The sequence below is a fragment of the Taudactylus pleione genome, unplaced genomic scaffold (genome assembly GCF_031769625.1).
Source record: "Taudactylus pleione unplaced genomic scaffold, aTauple2 ptg000214l, whole genome shotgun sequence".
NCBI lineage: Eukaryota > Metazoa > Chordata > Amphibia > Anura > Myobatrachidae > Taudactylus > Taudactylus pleione.
In genome coordinates this window covers 16,424,938-16,448,176 of record NW_028284616.1, presented here as the reverse complement: position 1 = coordinate 16,448,176, position 23,239 = coordinate 16,424,938, and the positions used below count along the sequence as shown (strand labels likewise).

Below are 23,239 nucleotides of genomic sequence, written 5' to 3'. Positions count from 1 at the left end.
GTGCTGTGTATGTGACAATGTCTGGGTGCTGTGTGTGTGACAATGTCTGGGTGCTGTGTATGTGACAATATCTGGCTGCTGTGTATGTGACAATGTCTGGGTGCTGTGTGACAATGGCTGCTGTGTATGTGACAATATCTGGCTGCTGTGTATGTGACAATGTCCGGCTGCTGTGTGTGTGACAATGGCTGCTGTGTATGTGACAAAGTCTGGCTGCTGTGTGTGTGACAATGTCTGGCTGCTGTGTATGTGACAATGTCTGGCTGCTGTGTATGTGACAATATCTGGGTGCTGTGTGTGTGACAATGTCTGGGTGCTGTGTGTGTGACAATGGCTGCTGTGTGTGTGACAATATCTGGCTGCTATGTGTGTGACAATGTCTGGGTGCTGTGTATGTGACAATGTCTGGCTGCTGTGTGTGTGACAATGGGTGCTGTGTGTGTGACAATGTCTGGGTGCTGTGTGTGTGACAGGCTGCTGTGTATGTGACAATGTCCGGCTGCTGTGTATGTGACAATATCTGGGTGCTGTGTATGTGACAATGTCTGGGTGCTGTGTATGTGACAATATCTGGCTGCTGTGTATGTGACAATGTCTGGGTGCTGTGTGACAATGGCTGCTGTGTATGTGACAATGTCTGGCTGCTGTGTGTGTGACAATGGCTGCTGTGTATGTGACAATGTCTGGCTGCTGTGTGTGTGACAATGTCTGGCTGCTGTGTATGTGACAATATCTGGGTGCTGTGTATGTGACAATGTCTGGGTGCTGTGTGTGTGACAATGTCTGGGTGCTGTGTGTGTGACAATGGCTGGCGTGTGTGTGACAATGTCTGGCTGCTGTGTATGTGACAATGGCTGCTGTGTGTGTGACAATATCTGGCTGCTATGTGTGTGACAATGTCTGGGTGCTGTGTATGTGACAATGTCTGGCTGCTGTGTGTGTGACAATGGGTGCTGTGTGTGTGACAATGTCCGGCTGCTGTGTGTGTTACAATGGCTGCTGTGTGTGTGACAATGTCTGGGTGCTGTGTGTGTGACAATGTCTGGGTGCTGTGTGTGTGACAGGCTGCTGTGTATGTGACAATGTCCGGCTGCTGTGTATGTGACAATATCTGGCTGCTGTGTATGTGACAATGTCCGGCTGCTGTGTGTGTGACAATGGCTGCTGTGTGTTTGACAATGTCTGGGTGCTGTGTATGTGACAATGTGTGGGTGCTGTGTGTGTGACAATGTCTGGGTGCTGTGTATGTGACAATATCTGGCTGCTGTGTATGTGACAATGTCTGGGTGCTGTGTGACAATGGCTGCTGTGTATGTGACAATGTCTGGCTGCTGTGTGTGTGACAATGCCTGCTGTGTGTGTGACAATGTCTGGGTGCTGTGTGTGTGACAATGTCTGGGTGCTGTGTGTGTGACAATGTCTGGGTGCTGTGTGTGTGACAGGCTGCTGTGTATGTGACAATATCTGGCTGCTGTGTGTGTGACAATATCTGGCTGCTGTGTATGTGACAATGTCCAACTGCTGTGTGTGTGACAATGTCTGGGTGCTGTGTGTGTGACAATGGCTGCTGTGTATGTGAAAATGTCCGGCTGTTGTGTGTGTGACAATGGCTGCTGTGTGTGTGACAATGTCTGGGTGCTGTGTGTGTGTGACAATGTCTGGGTGCTGCTGTGTGTGTGACAGGCTGCTGTGTATGTGACAATGTCCGGCTGCTGTGTGTGTGACAATGGCTGCTGTGTATGTGACAATATCTGGCTGCTGTGTGTGTGACAATGTCTGGGTGCTGTGTGTGTGACAATGTCTGGGTGCTGCTGTGTGTGACAGGCTGCTGTGTATGTGACAATATCTGGCTGCTGTGTATGTGACAATGTCTGGCTGCTGTGTATGTGACAATATCTGGGTGCTGTGTGTGTGACAATGTCTGGGTGCTGTGTGTGTGACAATGGCTGGCGTGTGTGTGACAATGTCTGGCTGCTGTGTATGTGACAATGGCTGCTGTGTGTGTGACAATATCTGGCTGCTATGTGTGTGACAATGTCTGGGTGCTGTGTATGTGACAATGTCTGGCTGCTGTGTGTGTGACAATGGGTGCTGTGTGTGTGACAATGTCCGGCTGCTGTGTGTGTTACAATGGCTGCTGTGTGTGTGACAATGTCTGGGTGCTGTGTGTGTGACAATGTCTGGGTGCTGTGTGTGTGACAATGTCTGGGTGATGTGTGTGTGACAATGTCTGGGTGCTGTGTGTGTGACAGGCTGCTGTGTATGTGACAATGTCCGGCTGCTGTGTATGTGACAATATCTGGCTGCTGTGTATGTGACAATGTCCGGCTGCTGTGTGTGTGACAATGGCTGCTGTGTGTTTGACAATGTCTGGGTGCTGTGTATGTGACAATGTGTGGGTGCTGTGTGTGTGACAATGTCTGGGTGCTGTGTATGTGACAATATCTGGCTGCTGTGTATGTGACAATGTCTGGGTGCTGTGTGACAATGGCTGCTGTGTATGTGACAATGTCTGGCTGCTGTGTGTGTGACAATGGCTGCTGTGTGTGTGACAATGTCTGGGTGCTGTGTGTGTGACAATGACTGGGTGATGTGTGTGTGACAATGTCTGGGTGCTGTGTGTGTGACAATGTCTGGGTGCTGTGTGTGTGACAGGCTGCTGTGTGTGTGACAATATCTGGCTGCTGTGTATGTGACAATGTCCAACTGCTGTGTGTGTGACAATGGCTGCTGTGTATGTGACAATGTCCGGCTGTTGTGTGTGTGACAATGGCTGCTGTGTGTGTGACAATGTCTGGGTGCTGTGTGTGTGACAATGTCTGGGTGCTGCTGTGTGTGTGACAGGCTGCTGTGTATGTGACAATGTCCGGCTGCTGTGTGTGTGACAATGGCTGCTGTGTGTGTGACAATGTCCGGCTGCTGTGTATGTGACAATGTCCGGCTGCTGTGTGTGTGACAATGGCTGCTGTGTATGTGACAATATCTGGCTGCTGTGTATGTGACAATGTCTGGCTGCTGTGTGTGTGACAATGGCTGCTGTGTATGTGACAATGGCTGCTGTATGTGAGAGAGAGAATGGGTAACTGCTGTGTGTGTGACAATGGCTGCTGTGTATATGACAATATCTGGCTGCTGTGTGTGTGACAATGTCTGGGTGCTGTGTGACAATGTCTGCTGTGGATGTGGCAATGTCTGGGTGCTGTGTGTGACAATGTCTGGGTGCTGTGTGTGTGACAGGCTGCTGTGTATGTGACAATGTCTGGGTGCTGTGTGTGTGACAATGTCCGGCTGCTGTGTGTGTGACCATGGGTGCTGTGTGTGTGACCATGGGTGCTGTGTGTTTGACAATGTCAGGCAGGTGTGTATGTGACAATGTCTGGGTGCTGTGTGTGTGACGATATCTGGCTGCTGTGTGTGTGACAATGGCTGCTGCGTATGTGACAATATCTGGCTGCTGTGTGTGTGTCAATGGCTGCTGTGTATGTGACAATATCTGGCTGCTGTGTATGTCAATGGCTGCTGTGTATGTCAATGGCTGCTGTGTATGTGACAATATCTGGGTGCTGTGTGTGTGACAATGTCTGGGTGCTGTGTGTGTGACAATGGCTGCTGTGTGTGTGACAATATCTGGGTGCTGTGTGTGTGACAATGGCTGCTGTGTATGTGACAATATCTGGCTGCTGTGGATGTGACAATGTCTGGGTGCTGTGTGTGTGACAATGTCTGGGTGCTGTGTGTGTGACAGGCTGCTGTGTATGTGACAATGTCTGGGTGCTGTGTGTGTGACAATGTCCGGCTGCTGTGTATGTGACAATGTCTGGGTGCTGTGTGTGACAATGTCTGGGTGCTGTGTGTGTGACAGGCTGCTGTGTATGTGACAATGTCCGGCTGCTGTGTGTGTGACAATGTCCGGCTGCTGTGTGTGTGACAATGTCTGGGTGCTGTGTGTGTGACAATGGCTGCTGTGTATGTGACAATATCTGGCTGCTGTGTGTGTGTGCGCATGTGAGACAATTGGTGACTGCTGTGGGTATACAAGACAACGTCTGACTGGTGTGTGTGACAATGGGTGACCTCTATACACCTGCATAGTAAAATGAAAAGGCGGGTAGCTGCTTTGAGCAAGCTGTGAATAAATACAGTACACATGCGCGCCGCATCTAATCACTGGAGAGAGGGACTGGGGGCATGTCCAGCAGATCCCGGAGTGCTGGGCATGCATCAAGTGTGACAAAAATGGGGAGTGGCTTGTGGGTATGGCTTTTCCCATGAGACCACAGCCCCTAAATTATTTTGGGTGCGCGCAACAATATGCTTAGGGTTGCCCAAAAATATATTTGCTTACCAAAAAATTTGGGCTAGGGCCGGCCCTACCTGGAATATTAGGGAATATAATAATAGTTACTGTCTTGGTCTCCTACCTTGCTCGACATTTCTTAATATTTATTTAGTGACATCTTAAGACCTAACATAATAAATCACTTCATGCTGAAAAGCTAAATAGATAACAAATATGTAACCAGCGCCAGTGCTATAGCCAGTGCTTGGTGCTGTTAAAGCAGGGTGACTGGGTATGGAGACTAGCTCTCTCCAGTACTGGGCAGGCTTACCTACTCTCCGATTTGGTCGTGAGCCTCCCGAATATTGGGTGCCGCTCCGGACCCCCGGAAAGCCAGGCAAGCCTCCCGGCTGCTGTCTGCCCCCCGTCCACTAATAGAAATCCCCGCAGCGGCAGGGGGCAATGACGCGATTCGCGCTGAATCGAGTAATCGCAGCCCAGCCCCCTGCTTCACAATACCTTTAATGTTGGCATTGTGAAGAGGGGGGCGGGGTCATGATGATGCGATCGTGCGGCTCCAACCTTGGCTCCGCCCCAATCTGGCATCAGTGTCTGGCCACGCCCCCCGCAGTGTGCAGGCAAGTATGGTGCTGGGTCACCAGTGGTCTTAAAAAATATAAAACAACGGTACATTTATAAGAAGGTATTACCATGTCTGAACCTGAATCGTAACTAAGAATTCCTGATAACGAGTAATATTTGTCTAATGTGAAGGCTTTGTCTGGGGGAGAAGCAGGGAGAGGAGACGCAGCTGCCCAAAATGCTACAAATCGCGTGTCTGTGGGGAGGGGGTGGAGCTAAAATTACACAATCCTGTCATTTTATCCCAGTCATCTTCCTACAGACCCAGGGCTGCCTAAGGCTGCCTAAGGGCTCCGGCTCCTGAGGGGCGCCGCTGAGGTGACTGAGGTCACTAGCACAAACATGATAGAAGTCTCTAAAAGAGACACCCTTTTGTTACTTAGTACTGACAGCAGAAGCAGATTATATAGACAGCTGCTGCACCCGTACTTTCCCCCTTTTCTTCTATTCATGTATAACATGCCTGGCTGGTTCAGCATTGCAGGCAGGTAGCAGTGTCTATCCTCTTCCCCTCTCCCCCTCTTTGAAAGTACATAGGTGACCTGGGGTATTTATAACCATTTGTGGTATATTCAGCCCAAACTACAGTCAGACACTTTCTGGGGCAGCTCACACATTGGGTTATATTTACTAAAGTAAGAGTTTTTAGAAATGGAGATGTTTCCCATAGCAACTAATCAAATTCTAGCTAGTATCTTCTAGAGGGTGCTAGTTAAATGTTAACTAGAATCTGATTGGTTGCTATGGGTAACATTTCCATTTCTAAAAACTCTCATTTACATACATACATACACAGTGTAAATTCACACAACATATTCTAAACAGGTGCACATTCAACACCGCATCAGCACCATAGTTCATACTGAATATTAGATTGATCATGAAGTTATGATCCATCCAATGTTCAATACAACTTTTGTAATAATACTATTCCACATCATGGGGTATATTTACTAAAGTGAGAGTTTTTAGAAACAATACAAAAAACGTTCAATACAACAAAAGTTGTATTGAACATTGGATGGATCATAACTTCATGATCAATCTAATATTCAGTATGAACTATGGTGCTGATGCGGTGTTGAATGTGCACCTGTTTAGAATATGTTGTGTGAAGTTACACTGTGTATGCTGTGAAAATGAACATGTGTAAAAGTGACTATGCACAGTCATGTGCACTTTGGACCCTTAAGCTTGCGAGCAGGGCCCTCTTACCCTTATGTATATGAATGTATGTCTGTCTTTTACAACCCAGTATAATGTTAATGTTGATTCAAATTGTAAAGTGCAACGGAACTTGCTGCGCTATATAACAAACTGTTAATAAATAAATAAATAATACTGTCAAAGAGGGCCAGGCTAAAGCTTTGCCGAGGGTGCCAAGAAACCTTGCACTGGCCCTGTACAGACCAGTGATTCCCGTTATACTGCCCACTTCACTAGGAAATGGGGGCATGCGGGAGATCCGGCCACTCTTCAGGGGGTGCAGGGTACTACACGAATAATAGGGAGCCTCCCGTACCTTGTGTTAGAGTAGGTAAGTATGGATAATGTTACTAAATCCTCCATTTGTTTAAGGAATGAAAGCTACAACCTGCTAATCCCTTGTATCTGAGTTCTAGAAGGGCTCATCGTCCTTTCCTCTTCTAGTTACTCTTTCGCCTTAATATCTAAAATCTATAAACTTTAATATGTCACATTCCAGGGAATGTATCCTGGCTTATATTTTGGCTCCATGCATTACTTAAATTGTTTATTTTTATTAATATTGGAATTTATTGAAAGTTGGCAAATAAAAAAGTTGCTAAATAATATAAAAATAATACATGAACAATAAAGTTAATTAATTCCGAGTCTGATGAATGTCGGCTATTTCTCTCCATACAAGAATTCAGAATTCATTAATTCAGCTATTGGACTAAAGTTGGACAAACATGTCACAAGCCAATCCAATCATTTCATCTACTTAGTTGTTATAGGATTGTTAAAGATTCAAGAGTGTGGTGAAAATAATAGATTAAATGCATTCTAATGTAGATGGTTACATCGATCAATCTAATTGGATTAGGTAATAATGCTTTATCCAAAAAGATTGTATTATATCTTAATTTTATGTATTGTAATTACACAATTAAAGTCTTACAGATCTCTATGTTCTGTTACACTAAAATTCTGATGTGTATTGTGTGTGCTTAAAGAATATATTGCCAGAATATGTATGGAAATCTATATATGTACTTTGCTTTGTGTCTTTCAGTTAGTAGGTGACACAAAGAAAGCGTACTCTCCTCCCCAGACTGTGTAAGCCTGGGTGGTAATAGCAGCTGAATGACGGCTGCATTCCTAATGATATAACGGAAAGCTAATGCAATTACATGCGTGTCTTCATGCTTATGCATCACGCCACCACACTGTGGGCCTCATTCAGAGCCACGTGGGCCTCATTCAGAGCCACTCGTAAGCGGCCGCTCGTTCGCTCCGAGCGATGTTCGCACATCTGCGCATGCGTATGGGTCGTAATGCGCATGCGCCAACCAGTCAGTGTGGTCGGAAATCGTGTGTTCGCAAAATAGCGAGTGCCTGCTAATTTGAGTGACAGGATGAGGCGTTTGTGGGTGGTAACAGGGGAAGGTGCTTGAAAACGGGGAGTGGAGATCCGAACGCAGGCGTGCCAAATGGTCAAAACGGGCGTTTTAAGGGTGTGCATAATTAACAAAGCAGCGTCATCGGCCACGTCACTTGGTTGTCTCTTAGCCTGAACTGTACGCATGATTGCGGTAGAAAAATCCTACCACAAGCACTGCGAGCAGTTCAGACGCCTTTCGATGTACTCGATTAATCAAATAAATAGCGGAGATGACGTAGGATGCGAGCGGCCAGGGGGCGTCTTTACAAAATAGCGAGCGCATGTTTCGTTCGTTCGCTCAGACATAGAGGCGTCAACAGACCGCAAAGAGCGAGCGCTCAATTTAAATAGCCGGCCCCTTTTTCTGAACGAGCGAGCGCAAATAGCGTCTGGCTCTGAATCAGGCCCTGTGTTCTGTCTGCTTGAGTAGCTGTCATCATCAGTGTTGCCACTTGCACCTACTGTACCCTATGCTTAGAGCAACAGATCGGTGTAAAATAGGTGTCCCTCAGGCATTTGCATGACTCTCCCATGACTCTCCCATAAGCCAGTCCTCTTCTGTGCTTCCACCCAGTTATCACCCAGATACACTCATTCTTGTATGGAGAGAAATGGCCGACATCAATAAGATACAAAATCACCCATAACTACGCAAAGATGTAATTGTGTACTACAGTGCATGCCCAGTTTGCTCAATTTGGCTAGATGCGGCCACATATGGGGTTACATGTAACTTATGCTGGGTACACACTGAGATGACGGGTCAGTGAACAAACCGATCTGCCATCAGAGCTGCCGATTGGTAACCTATACACACTTACCAATTGGCAGCTCAACATATCTGGGCTGCTTTCACAACTGGGTGGGCATTTAAATTTGCCCATCCAGTTGAGATGTCAGTGTTAGCGGTCCTTGCAGCAAGCGAATGGACAGTCAGCTGCAGGTTTGACCTGATATGCCTGTGAATTACATCGTCCACAGACATATCTGGTGTCCAACCTGCCGATGCACTCGCGATATATCGTTCATTGATTGAACACAACGATATATCGAAAAGTGTGTGCCCAGCATTAGAATCAGGCCCAACGTGTGTAGTAACCAGTAGGAAACCCATGTGCACCTCACCTCAGGAGCGATGTAGCCACGTGTCCCAACACAGCCAGTGGCTCTCCGGTCTCCGTGCATGTTCTCAATAGCGAGACCGAAGTCGGCGATCTTGATGTTGCCCGTTTCAGCCACTAAGATGTTCTCTGGCTTGAGGTCTCTGTAAAGAAAATCAAATCTTTGTATGCACTATGCTTTTATATAAACATGATTTACTTTTATATATAGAATTATATTATACTTTATATGTGTATTTTCTAAATATCTGTAATTTTGAATTTATAGTTAGAAGCAGGGACTAGAGTGTCAGCTCCTATTGTATTCAGTGTTAGGTTAGTGTCCTTGTGATCCCACTATTTCATGTACATTGGTATGTGTTCAGCAGCATTCAATGTTATTTAATAAGTAGAGCCCTACTTAGACCATTAACATTTGCAATGCTAATTTGTGTGGGTACTGCATGAATAATTACTGATATTAACAGTTTAATATAAGCAGCCCAAAGAGTACCAAACTATGCTCAGCAGTGATGGGGTTACAGAGCCTTTGTGCCCTGCACAGGATTCCATTTATTGCTGCAAGCAGAGGTGGCAAAAGCTGTTTTTGGCACAAATTTAGTAGCATGCCTCTGCCATGCCCTCAGCAAGCCCAATTTACTATTCCCATCATTATTGTTCCTACTCCTATACATTAACTCAGTAGTGTCCCCACACATTATACCAGAAGTGTTCCCAGTACATTATCCCTAAACAGTGACCCCACATAATATATAACCAGTAGAGCCTGTCCTGTTACTAGTGTACAGGGTTTATTTTCCCATCCTCTTGGCCACATATTCTCATTATCATATCTATAGGCTCTAATCCCATCTGTATAACACATACATGTTTTATGCATTTTAATGGTGTTGGTATGTGTGCCTTAGCACTTATGTGAAAAAATGTGATTATAACAGTGGCCAGCCTGCTGACCTTGTAAATCTTCTGCCCTTGGCCACCTTGCTGGCCAGTGTATACTGTTCTAACTCACAGATGTATTCACTGCATCTTATAGCTGCTATCAGCCTCTGTTTTTTTGGCTCAGAGCATTTTCTTTTCTAATACCTTATAGAGACTTGGTACCAGTTTGGTCTTTAGTTCAGGAAAAGAAATATAGCACTATTAGCTCATTGTATTTAATGGTTAGTTTTCTATCCTATATTGGTATGCCCAAGAGGCCTATTCATCAACACTAAAATAACGTTTTTAAGGACATTTTCCTTAATTAATGTTATTTTAGTATACATGAAGTATCTTAACACAGGAGATATCACTGATATCTTCTTGCTAAGTCCCCCTGCATTAATTTCCACACTATGTGGAAATTATGGTATTCATCAAATTCCGAAAATTATGTATTTTTGGAATTTGATGGAGGTACTGTATCCGCCACTGTGAAGTGGTGAATAGCAGGTGAGACTTACCTGCTTCCAGCTGGAGAGGTCCCCCGGCGTCTTCCTCCGGCGCTCTGTTCCCTCCTCTGGCTCTGGTGGTTGATCGGACAACTGTGGTCTCCCAGCAGAACACAATGAATAAAGTTTAGAAAGAAAAAAAAAGTTTTATTTCTAAACTGTACTGTGGTCTGCTGGGAGACCACGTGTCAGACCAGCAGGACGTAGCCGGAGGCTTCTGCGCGGGCAGGTAAGTGCGGGACGGGGGGGAGGTGGGGTTGGGGGATACACAAAATTAACGTAGCTGTAGGTAGTGCTGCACATGCGCTGGGTTTACGAATGTAACAGCACATGCGCAGCATGGATTCCAGCTACGGTAAGTTAGTGTAGAGAGGGAAAACTATCTATTTCCCAAAAAGCTGTCATCGCAAATATGACAGCTTTTCGGAATAGATAGTTATGGAGAGAGGAATGATGAATTCCTCCAGTAATTAGGTAGAACTCCATGCCAGTTCTATACTTAATTACCTCCATTGAATTTTAAGTTATGATGAATAGGCCCCCAAGTCTAGTTTCATAGAGAAAGCTCTATCAGTCAGTGATCACAGATGCTGGTAGCTCCTCCAGGACCAGGTGGGAGGTTTCTCAGCCCACTTTTCCCACAGTTGTTGGCAGAGAACTGAGCTGCTAGTAGCACAGAAAAGTACAAATTTTTAAAACTCTCCTCACCCAAAAATGATATGAAACTAATAAAACACTGCAGAAGGGAGGGCGTGTGTAAGATATAAGTGGGAATATGTGCCAATGATAAAAGTATAACACATAGACAGGGCCATAGAGAGCGGTGGTGGGCCCTGTTACTGTAGGGGCCTAAATGTGCAGGAGCAGCCATGTCCCCTACAACAAACTATGCAAAATATTATTTGTGGTGTGTCAAAGTGGTGCTGTGTGCCACACAGGGGGGTGCAGTGCGCCCCTCTGCCAGGGGCAGATCAAGGAGAGGGGCATGGTCAGTTTGATTGCTCCTCCCCTACCTCCACATTAGGTGCAGGCCGAGGAGACTACAGCTCAGCGGCAGCGCTGATATGTAAGAGGGGGCTGGGAGGGTGGTGGACCTGGATCCCCACTGGGCTCCTCCAACAGCCTGGGCCTTAGCAATTAGTACCCACTGCCCCCTTCCCTCGGGGCACCCCTGCACATAGAAAGTTGGGAACAGGCATGATAAGTATATTACATTCTGTATATTAGACTCTATACTAATATCACTGTATTATACTGTTGCTAAATTGTAACTATATAATTACCGATGGACTATGCCCTTAGCATGGAGGAATTGCAAACCACATACAATTTCTGCACTGTAGAACCTGGTGGATAGAAAATAAGTAAAGTTACATTGTTGGAACATTTAAATAATGGATGAATGATTTCCAGCCAACAGTCCCCAGAATTTGTGCAAATGTCCCCATTCTTTGTTTCATATTTGCCAACTGCCTAATATGATGTTTCTGTCTCTGGGCCTGATTCAGACCCGCTCACGAGCGCTGAGCGCTCGCAAGTGGGTCGATGTTACCCAAGTGCTCATGCGCACGACGGAGGCGGCTCCGTCGTGCGCATGCGCGAGACCCGAATAACGACGGCCAAGCCGTTGTTATAGGTCTCGCACCAAAAGGGGAGTGCTGTCGATGGTGATTGACAGCATGTCCCCTTTGGTGGGCGTGCCGGGGGCGTGGCTGCCCAGACGGAGGCGTTCCCATGGGAACGCCTACGGTCTGGGGCCGGCCCCACTGACATCACTAGTGATGTCATTGGGAGTGCGTTTGCCTCTGATAGAGCCAAAAGCACTCCAGGGCTTGCGGCAGCGAGACCCTACCGCAAGGGTCTCGTCGCAAGCCCGATGGTCTTGACCATCGCAACCATCATTTTGGCCGCTCGCTATAGCTGTGGGTGGTCACCCACAGCTATGCGAGCGGCCAGGAGGCCGCTCCAAAAAGGAGGAGGGACGGCCCTGATTCAGAGCGAGCGTCCGACTCTGAATCAGGGCCTCTGTGCGTTGTTGCAAATTACTATATATTGAATATAGCTTATAACGGCGGGTACACACAGGAGCGATGTCGGCACGATATGACTATTTTGTGCGAATCGGATTAACATATCGGCCACATCGCTCAGTGTGTATGGCCAATATGTGCGCTCCTGCGCCCACTTGCTACACTGTCCGGTTGGTGTGCTGCATGTCCAACCGGACGATATCGCAAGCAGCTCCGTTGCAGCTAATGAAGGACAGAACTAGGTATTGCTCCGTCCTTCATTACCTCGTTCTGATGTGTACCCATGATCCGATACGTCGGCCCGTCAGACCGACATAGCAGCTGGGTACACATCGCTCAGTGTGTACCCGGAGTTTATTAAGAGGAGTATTATTTATTTATGTTTATTATTTATTAACAGTTTCTTATATGGCGCAGCGTATTCCGTTGCGCTTTACAATTTGAGACAACATTAATAGAAAAAAGACTGGGTTGTAAGAGACAGACATAAAGGTAAGAGGACCCTGCTCGCAAGCTTACAATCTATACTGATGCCAGCAAGATGATGCTCAGAAAGTCATTTTCTTATAACACTCACCTTTATTACAGTCACCTTTATTTATCAGAATGGAAGGCAACGTATGGAATCAATTTCTTTTACCAATCTCTATCACTAATCTAATGGTGTTCATCTCTCAATTAGATAGGTGAGCTTGTATGTGCACAGGAAAACAGCACCTTCATAGAAATTCATCTCCACCGCAGCTCTATCCTAAGTTTCTGGTGTTAAACCCAATATTTCTTCTTCTTAACTCAAATCCAGGGGAAGCAATCGGGAAGCCGACTGCCTAAATACCGGCAGCCGGCTTCCCGACTGTCATATCCCGGCAAGGGTGAAATGCCGGGCAACTAGATGTAGACGCCCGCATTTCCCCGACGCCGGGAGACCGGCGCCCGGCATCCCGATCGTAGTGATGCCGGGCGCCGCGAGCGGACAGCCGCGGGGGGGGAGGGTTAGGTTTAGGGCTCCCGGGGGGGACTTAGGGTTAGGCTAGAGGGAGGGAGGGTTAGGGTTAATCACCCCCGGGGGGGACTTAGGGTTAGGCACCCCCCCGGGGGACTTAGGTTTAGGCAGCGGGGAAGGGGGTGGTTAGGGTTAGGCACTTGGGGGGGAAGTTAGGGTTAGGCACCCCTAAGGAGGGTTAGGTTAGGTTAGTAGATACTCACCTATCCACGATCGGGATTTCCAGCGCTGTCGGGCTTCCGCTGCTCGGAACTCTGCTGATGTCGGCCTGCCGCTGACGGGAATCGAACCCATTCCCCAAACCAGACATCAATCTGCCCAATCTGAAACTATAACCCTAATATTTACAAATAATAACCATATAGATTAGGCTAGTATTAAGCAGCTCAAACCATATAGCCAATCAAGACTAGTCATAAAAAAGAAAGGTGTCTCTGACAGAGGCTAGACCCCAGGCCATTTGTGCTATTTTGTCTGTAGACTGAAAAAAAAAATGGAGAAAAAATGATCAGGCCCCCGCAAGTTAAGAGTACCGTCCTAGGGACAATGGGCTCCACAACATTAGGGGCCAGGAAAATACTATAACATTATGGAAACTCTTGTAGAACTATAAGCAACAGTATGCACAGTTGGTGCTCTACAGATGTCCCCGTAACAAATAAAATAAAAAGTATTACCCTGCACTAAATGAAATAGTTGTGCCCCCATAAAATAAAAAGAGCAGTGCCCTGTAATGAATAAAAAGTAGCACCACTATAGTATATAAACTAAAGAAGAGAGCCCCTATAATAATTAATGAGTAGCACCCCCATAAAAAATAAATTAGTAGAGCAATGCAATAAATAAAATAGAGTAATGCCCCTATTATAAGCAAAAATAAAGAGTAGTGCCACCGTAATTAACAAAATAAAGTGTAGTGCCCCCGTAATTAATAAAGAGTAGTACTCCCGTAATTAATAAAGAGTAGTACTACCGTAATTAATAAAGAGTAGTGCCCCCGTAATTAATAAAGAGTAGTACCCCCGTAATTAATAAAGAGTAGTACCCCATAATTAATAAAGAGTAGTACCCTGTGATAAATAAAGTAAAAAGTAGCGTCTCTAGGGGAAATAAAAGAAATAGTAACACGTTTAAGACCAGTTTTTCAAGTTCCCCCTTAGAGGACAGGGCCCAATCCTGTGTAGGCTGGGCTCTTACAGAATATAAGGACCTAATGCAATTTAAGAGTTTGAAAACCACCACAAATCTGGATGCAAATTGTTTCAAAACACAGATTAGTAAATGGGTTGGATCTAAAAATCACATTTGATGTGTGGCGGTTTCCCAACCACATACAAAACTGCCCCTTTGTAAAAGTCCACCTTCATGTCACTGACCATTATATGTATAGAATACCCAGCTGTGACCGGCGATGTGTTTGCCCACTTTGATGAAAGCAGCTGCACAATTCTGTTACAACTAATGTATGTCACTGCTAATACTATTGATATCCCAATCCTAAGCTACAGTATAAGACTTATACTCAGTGGCAGATGTTACCTAGGGGCTGCGAGGCTGCGCCCCCCCAGTAAAATCAGCAACTTCAATGAGCCAGTGCACTCCGTGACTGTACTGACTTCACTGCGACTGGAGGTGGCTTCCTATTAGAGGTGCCTCCTGCCAGTCACGCTAAAGACAGGCAGCCCCAGGGGAAGGTGTCTCCTCCCCCTGGGACTGCCGGTCCGTGCTGCGATCAGCAGAGAGCTGCTTGCAGTGGAAGCCGATGCTCTGCCTTTTGGGCAGCCCTACAGGGCTTATTGAGGCTGCCACCAATGCAGCCCCGAGAAACTGGTGATATGCGCATGCGCGACGCCACCACCGCTTATGCGCATGCGCAGGTCCTGATTCAATGAGCAGGCGCCGGGACCCAGGCCAGCAGCAGCGGCAGCCCCCTCAGGCAAGAGGGGAGGAGCTGCTGCTGCATATAGTCCATGCTATTACATACTGTGTTATCTATTTCTATACATCAGGAGAACCCTTTCCACTGAATACAATAGATCATTATAATATATCACATATCATAAAGTCCTTCCTCTAACCAGTGTCTCTAACAAGATATTCTCCCATATCCTCACCTTGCACTGGGGATGGTAAGGCGGCCTTTCCTCTGCAGGAGACGATGGAAATCTCCGCCACATGCATACTCCATGCCGAGTAGTAAATGCTCCTGTGTATGGTAGAAGCAATAGTATCAGTATACATGTCAGAGAGGCCAGGAGGACATGGGGAATGTCATCTTTAGACCATAAATAAGTAAAGATAAATTATATACATTATTAATTCATAAAAACTGTCCTTCGGTTATTTTCTCTTCATGGGAATATAATGGATGGTCATGGGGAAGACAAAGGGGCCTATTCATCAACACTAAAATAATGTTTTTAAGGACATTTTCCTTAAATACCGTTATTTTAGTATTCATGAAGTATCTTAACACAGGAGACATCACTGATATCTCCTGGTTAAGTCCCCCTGCGTTAATTTCCACACTCCCCGTACAATAGTATGGGGATATAGAAATTATGGTATTCATCAAAGTTGATGGAGTTACTGTCCGCCACTGTGAGGTGGCAAATAGCAGGTAACACTTACCTGTGTCAGCATGGGCAGGTCCCCCGGCATCTTCATCCGGCGCTTTGGTCCCTCCTCTGGCTCCGGTGTCTGCTCGGACACTGTTCTCCCAGCAGAGCACAATAAAGTTTAGAAAAAAACAAAACTTTTTTTTTCTTCTAAACTGTACAGTGCTCTGCCGGGAGAACACGTCTGAACAGCCACCGGAGCCAGAGGCGCTGCAGCGGGCAGGTAAGTGTGGGACAAGGGGAAGGTATGCGGAGGGGGAGGGGGGTTAAGAGGGACACACAAAATTACCGCAGCTGTAGGTAGTGCTGTGCATGCACTGGTTTTACGAATGTAACAGCGCATGTGCAGCACAGATTCCAGATGCGGTAAGTTAGTGTAGAGAGGGAAAACTCTCGCAATTGCAAAAGAAAAGAAATCGCAAAAATGACAGCTTTTCGGAATAGATAATTATGGGGAGGAGGACTAATGAATTTCTCCGGTAATTAGGTAGAACTCCATGCGAGTTCTAAACCTAATTACCTCCAGAGAATTTTAAGTTATGATGAATAGGCCCCTATGAGAGCAGAGAGAGGGCAGGGGACACAAGGGGGAAAAATAAGTATTACAGTTTATAGAACATGTTCTATAATGTTATTACAGTCCAGTTATTATTACATAACACCAGTAACATTTTTATTTTTATACCAGAATATTATAATTGTCCTACATGCAAAGATTAATAGTAATTTTTGCATCTAAAACAAAAATAATGAATAATTGCAAAAGAGCTGCACAACTGTATTATCACTAGAAGCTGTTATCTGTAGCGCTGATCCTCAATCCACGGAGCACATGACACAAGTAATATGTAGGGGAATGTATTACTGTATAGGTGGGGGGATGGGGAAGAAATACTGTACTACAGGTGAGATGGTAAATATATTACAGAGATTAGAGGGGAATATTTTACAGCAGTGATGGTGTTATAATCATATATCAGCAGTGGCGGAAGTTCATCCCAGATGCCTGGAGGCAAGATATCATTTAGTGCCCCCCTTATCCCCCATATTTACAGCCCTAAGTGGGGTGAATATATTATTGGTGATGGAGGAGGTGCCCCTTCAGTCCTGGCGCCCGGGGCAGGCGCCTCCATTGTCTCCTATACTTCTACCCCTGTATATCAGTAACAATATGATAAAAGGAATTATGGCCAGCTAGTTCTTAACAGTATTTCCAGGTTAGGATATCCCATCCTCATGACCTCCTATATACTCCCATGTCCAGTAAATGCCGCCCCTCAGATTACCCCACTATTAAATGACCATCGGCTAAGATCTGTGCTATATTTAAATCAAGTAAACAGCCCAGTTCTAGCAGTGGAGGAGTAGACGGGGCAGGAGATATTGCTGTAATGATATACTGGTAGGTTAATTGGCTCCCCGCAAAATTGACCATAGTGTGTATGTGTGTGAGCATGTGGTAGGGAATATAGATTGTAAGCTCCACTGGGGCAGGGACAGATGTGAATGGTAAGATATTCTCTGTAAAGCGCTGTGGAATATGTGTGCGCTATATAAATAACTGGTAATAAATAAATAAAAATGAATGTAATACAGAAGGCAGCACACAATGGGAGAGATGTTACTGACATACACTCAGGTACAGCATTTATTTCTGTTTCCCTCTCTATCTTCAATAATCCCTTTATCACCAAGTGGCCTATTCATCGTCGCTTAATTATTACAAAAGCAAATGAAAATGAAAATTTTTACCTGTAATTGTAAAAATTAATTTATCAGGCCATTCATCAAGATATCACAAATATCTCCTACTTACCTTCCACTGGCGGAATGGCCCGCTGTCCCCATACACTAGTATGGGGACAGAATTCATCAAGCTCCAAAAATACATTATTTTCGGAGCTTGAGTGCGGGAGCATTCGCCATCTTGTGTATCACAACCTGCTCCTTCCCTATGGAAAGGAGGTCTGGGTTGCGAAGAAGGATCCTTTTGTATCCCTCCGCCCCTGTCCACTCCTTCCGTCAGATGTCGGGGCTCCTGTGCGCATGCGTGACCTATAGGTTACACATGCGCACTAGCAGCACTGCTCCAAAAGGAGTAGCGAAAAGATTCACGGCTCTGATAGGAGCAGTGATGCCGCTCGCCGTAAAGCTGATTTTCAGGTCACCTGTCACCGCACCGGAGCAATGCTGAATCGGCAAGTTAGAATGTTAATTATCGGGGGTCCCCAATAATTAACGTCATGAATAGACCCCCAAGTGATGTAGATACCGTTTACAAGCAGTTTTGAAAATGTATTATATATATATATGGTGCCAGCATATTCTGTTGTGCTTTACATCTAGATGAGATTTAATTTTTAAAAAGAAAAGTCACAGCAGAATATTAGCATACAGTCAGGTGCATAAATATTGGGACATTGACAGAATTCTCATATTTTGGCCTCTATTCACCACCACAATGGCATTGAAATGAAACAAACAAGATGTGCTTTAACTGCAGACTTTCAGATTTAATTTGAGGGTAATTACATCCAAATCAGGTGAACGGTGTAGGAATTACAACGGTTTCTATATGTGCCTCCCACTTTTTAAGGGGCCAAAAGTAATGGGGCTATCAACTCAAAAGCTATTTCATGGACAGGTGTGGGCTATTCCCTCGTTATTTCATTATCAATTAAGCAGGTAAAAGGTCTGGAGTTGATTCTAGGTGTGACATTTGCATTTGGAATCAGTTGCTGTCGACTCTCAATATGAGATCCAAAGAGCTGTCACTATCAGTGAAGCAAGCCATCATTAGGCTGAAAAATCAACACAAACCCATCAGAGAGATAGCAAAAACATTAGGTGTGGCCAAATCAACTGTTTGGAACATTCTTAAAAAGAAAGAACGCACCGGAGAGTTCAGCAACACCAAAAGACCCGGAAGACCACGGAAAACAACTGTGGTGGATGACAGAAGAATTATTTCCCTGGTGAAGAAAAACCCCTTCACAACAGTTGGCCAAATCAAGAACACTCTCCAGGAGGTAGGTGTATATGTGTCAAAGTCAACAATCAAGAGAAGACTTCACAAGAGTGAATATAAAGGGTTCACCACAAGATGTAAACCATTGGTGAGCCACAAAAACAAGAAGACCAGATTAGAGTTTGCCAAACAACATCTAAAAAAGCCACTACAGTTCTGGAACATCATCCTATGGACAGATGAGACAAAGATCAACTTGTACCAGAGTGATGGGAAGAAAAGAGTATGGAGAAGGAAAGGAACTGCTCATGATCCAAAACATACCACCTCATCAGTGAAGCATAGTGGTGGTAGTGTCATGGCGTGGGCATGTATGGCTGCCAATGGAACTGGTTTCCTTGTATTTATTGATGATGTGACTGCTGACAAAAGCAGCAGAATGAATTCTGAAGTGTTTCGGGCAATATCATATGCTCATATTCAGTCAAATGCTTCAGAACTCATTGGACGGTGCTTCACAGTGCAGATGGACAATGACCCGAAGCATACTGCAAAAGCAACCAAAGAGTTTTTTAAGGCTAAAAAGTTGAATGTTATGCAATGGCCAAGTCAATCCCCTGACCTGAATCCGATTGAGCATGCATTTCACTTGATGAAGACAAAACTGAAGGGAAAATGCCCCAAGAACAAGCAGGAACTGAAGACATTTGCAGTAGAGGCCTGGCAGAGCATCACCAGGGATGAAACCCAGCGTCTGGTGATGTCTATGTGTTCCAGACTTCAGGCTGTAATTGCCTGCAAAGGATTTGCAACAAAGTATTAAAAAGTGAAAGTTAGATTTAGGATTGTTTAGTTTGCCCCATTACTTTTGGCCCCTTAAAAAGTGGGAGGCACATATAGAAACCGTTATAATTCCTACACCGTTCACCTGATTTGGATGTAATTACCCTCAAATTAAATCTGAAAGTCTGCAGTTAAAGCACATCTTGTTTGTTTCATTTCAAAGACATTGTGGTGGTGAACAGAGGCCAAAATATGAAAATTCTGTCAATGTCCCAATATTTATGCACTTGACTGTATATGGTACGTATGGATATTAAGCAATAAAGAAGCAATCACAGCAGTACCTTGGTCTGCAGAGCAAAGTAGGCATGTGTGAGGAAGGCGCTCCCATGTGCAACTTCTAACACCCTCCGTTCCACAAACGCGAGTTCTTTGCCCTCGGCGAGCAGATCCCTCTTCTTGATGACCTTGACAGCCAACAACTGGCTGCTACGTGAGTCTGCTGCCAACAGGACCTAGAGGAAATATCACAGTGTCAGCCTCATAAACAACACAGGAACATGAAGGCAAATGTGTTGTTGTCCAACAAGCAGTGGCGTAACTAGGGTATATGGAGCCCAGGGCAAATTTTAAAATGGAGCCCCCCCTCCTATGTGGCGCGAAGAGAAGAGAGGCGTGGTCACAAGGGGCATGGCCACGTAAAAATGGGGCATGTCAACATGACACAGCTCTCTCTCATCACTCTGAACATTCCTTTCCATTCCATATGCACCTTAATGCAGTGCCCCCAGTAGTGATCTTCCTTATACAGTGCCCCATGTAGTGGTCCGCCCTATGCAGTGCCCCCAGTAGTGGTCCCCCTTATGCAGGCCCCCAGTAGTGCCCCTTATACAGTGCCCCCAGTAGTGGTCTCCCGTATGCATGCAAGTAGTGATCCCCCTTATGCAGTGCCCCATGTAGTGGTCCCCCTTATGCAGGCCCTCAGTAGTGATCCCCCCTATCCAGTGCCCCTTATACAGTACCCCCAGTAGTGTTCCTCCTTCTGCAGTCCCCCAGTAGTGATCCCCCTATCCAGTGCCCCTTATACAGTGCCCCCTGAGGTGGTCCTCCCTATTCAATGCCCCCAATAGTCCCCCCCATGCAGTGCCCACAGTAGTGGTCCCCCTTATGCAGGCCCTCAGTAGTGATCCCCCTATCCAGTGCCCCTTATACAGTACACCCAGTAGTGTTCCCCCTTCTGCAGGCCCCCAGTAGTGATCCCCCTATCCAGTGCCCCTTATACAGTGCCCCCTGTAGTGGTCCTCCCTATTCAATGCCCCCAGTAGTCCCCCCATGCAGTGCCCAAAGGAGTAGCCCCCTCCCCAGTAGTGCCCCCAGTAGTGGGTCCTCCCCCCGATGCAGTGCCCCAGTAGTAGCCCTCTCCCCAGTAGTGGTCCCCCCCCCCCCCACCCCGATGCAACACACGAGTTAAAGAAAGACCACTTACCTTAATCCCGGCTCCTGCTCCCACTGCCGTCCAAACCACCGGGCTTTCGCGCTCTGCATTATGGGAGAGACGTTGTGACGTCTCTCCCGTTAGCCACTGCAGGAGCCGGAAGACCAAGCTCATGAGTGAGCTCCAGCCCGGCTCTTGCAGCGGGCACAGCAGCCAATGAGAGTCTGTCTGACTCTCATTGGCTAGTGATTAACACACACATTGCTGCCGGGCGGCGGCGATGTGTGTGCAGCAGCAGCAGCCAATGAGAGTCTGTCTGACTCATTGGCTGCTGGCTGGTTAACACACACATCGCCGCCGCGCTGGCCAGTGGCGGAACTCCCGGAGACAATGGAGTCAGTTGCCGCCGGGCGCCCAGCCCTGAAGGGGGCATCTGGCTCCATTGTCTCCAGGGACCCGGCCGTTCCACTTCCTTCCACCGCATCTATACCTACCCCTATACCGCTACCGCCGGCTTCACTAGTCTGTAAATAAAAGAAAGCCAGAGAGAGGAGCCGCTGAGCTGAGCGCCAATCAGCATCAGCGGCGCTCCTCCTCCGGCTCCACTACACACTCTGTGCTCTCTGCGGGCCGCGGACGTCACCACGTATCATGTGACCGCCCGCGACCTCATCCTGCGCCTGCCCCGTGCTCCTCTGAAGAGCCGCCCGACACTGCAGAGTGCAGACGGACCGTGGTGGTGGAGACACTGTCTGTGGAGAGTGCGGCTGGGACCCGGGAGACAGGATCTGCGTGGTGGACCACCTCCCGGAGAAATAAAACTGGCTGATCGGGAGCCGGCAGCCCCTGCTGTCTGAGAGCTCAGCCACAGGTAAGAGCTCCCCTCCCTTTGCCCCCCAGAACTATCACCTCCCTCTCCCTTTGGGTTCTGCCATGTTGCCCACTCCTATTACCCTGTACCTCAGCTTTTGCATGTCCTCGAATATTAGCAATGCCCCCCCTCTCTGCTAGTCCATGATAAGTTTCTGAAGCCCCCTCTATTGCCAAGCCCCTGCCTCGCACCCTCTTGCCAGTCACAGTCCTGCATCACCCTCCTGGCAGCTACCAGCAGTCCCCATTGGAATGGTCTTCTCCTCTCTATGCGTCCCCTAAACCTGGGAGGGGGCGGTAGGAGACAGGATGGATGGAGAGGCGGCCCGGAATAGCTGTTTACCTGCACCGGGGACGTGGGACAGCACCTTTCTGCGAGGGAAGGAAAATTGTATCCGTGGCGTAGTGTAAAATCCATCAAAGGCTGGAGAGGAGGAGAAGATGAGAGGGCGGGCAGCAGCAGCAGCAGCACACATAGCTATCTACTGTATGTGCAGGACAGGCTGATGATCTATACTTACTATATATTATATGTGTGGCACGGAGATTATATATATATATACATATCATGGGCAGGGTTATGATTAATCTTTATACTGGAGAACCAAATATAACTGTTCTGGGTGCGCCAGGACGTATTGTGATACATACTATAGGACAGTGACAGATACAAGGGCAGAACTATGGGAGACAATGGAGGCGCCTGCCGCCGGGCTCCAGTTCTAAAGAGGGCACCTCCTCCATTGTCCACAACATATTCACCCCACTTAGGGCTGTAACTATGTACCATCATGGCCCTTCATGGCACCTGATAAGCCACCATACACTAGTGGAGAACTTCGTGTCAGACCATCAGCTGCTGTCTTAGTCTATCTATAGCCTGTCTGCATGAGAATTGCTACATTACAGTGTCAGCGGCTGTGACGGGGGGGCACCAAATTATAACTTGCCTCCGGGCGTCTAGGATGAACTTACGCCACTGGCGCTGGCGGCGATATGTGTGTAAATACACCAGCCGGAGCCCGCCTCCCACCCTCCGCCTGGCGCTATTGGGTAGGCGCTTAGGGGGAGGGAAGGGGCTCGGCTGTGTGTGCAGCACAGGACCGGTGCTGGGCGCATGGAAGCCTAGCACCGGTCCTGAGTAAATGTGTAGCAGTGACCGCACTCACTGCGGTCAGCGCTACACTGGCTATCTAGGGCAGGTCGGTACCGTGGTTGGCGGTGCCCCCCTGCGCCATGGGTCCCACGGCATCCAGGGCACGTGCCCGCTCGCCCTGCCCTAGTTACCCCACTGCCAACAAGGATTTTACTATTTTATTAAATAAGACAGAACAATAAGAAGCTTTTGGTCTGCACTGTCATTTTCCCCAACCCATAATACAATTTAGCTAAGGCCGCGGACGTGAGGATGAGGCTCCAAGTGGACCTGGG

The 23,239-nt window shown here is 46.9% G+C and overlaps 1 protein-coding gene across 1 annotated transcript in view; it reads right to left on the bottom strand.

The window, feature by feature from the left end:
- LOC148517638 (protein kinase C delta type-like) overlaps positions 1-23,239 on the bottom strand; it is a gene marked incomplete at its 5' end in the record, with an annotated part of 67,245 nt that overhangs the window by 12,928 nt on the left and 31,078 nt on the right. The window contains 4 exons of the mRNA XM_088478490.1: positions 8,673-8,811; positions 11,385-11,447; positions 15,249-15,340; positions 19,848-20,018. Coding sequence (XP_088334616.1) covers positions 8,673-8,811; positions 11,385-11,447; positions 15,249-15,340; positions 19,848-20,018 — 465 coding nt within the window. The remainder of the gene's footprint in view (positions 1-8,672; positions 8,812-11,384; positions 11,448-15,248; positions 15,341-19,847; positions 20,019-23,239) is intronic.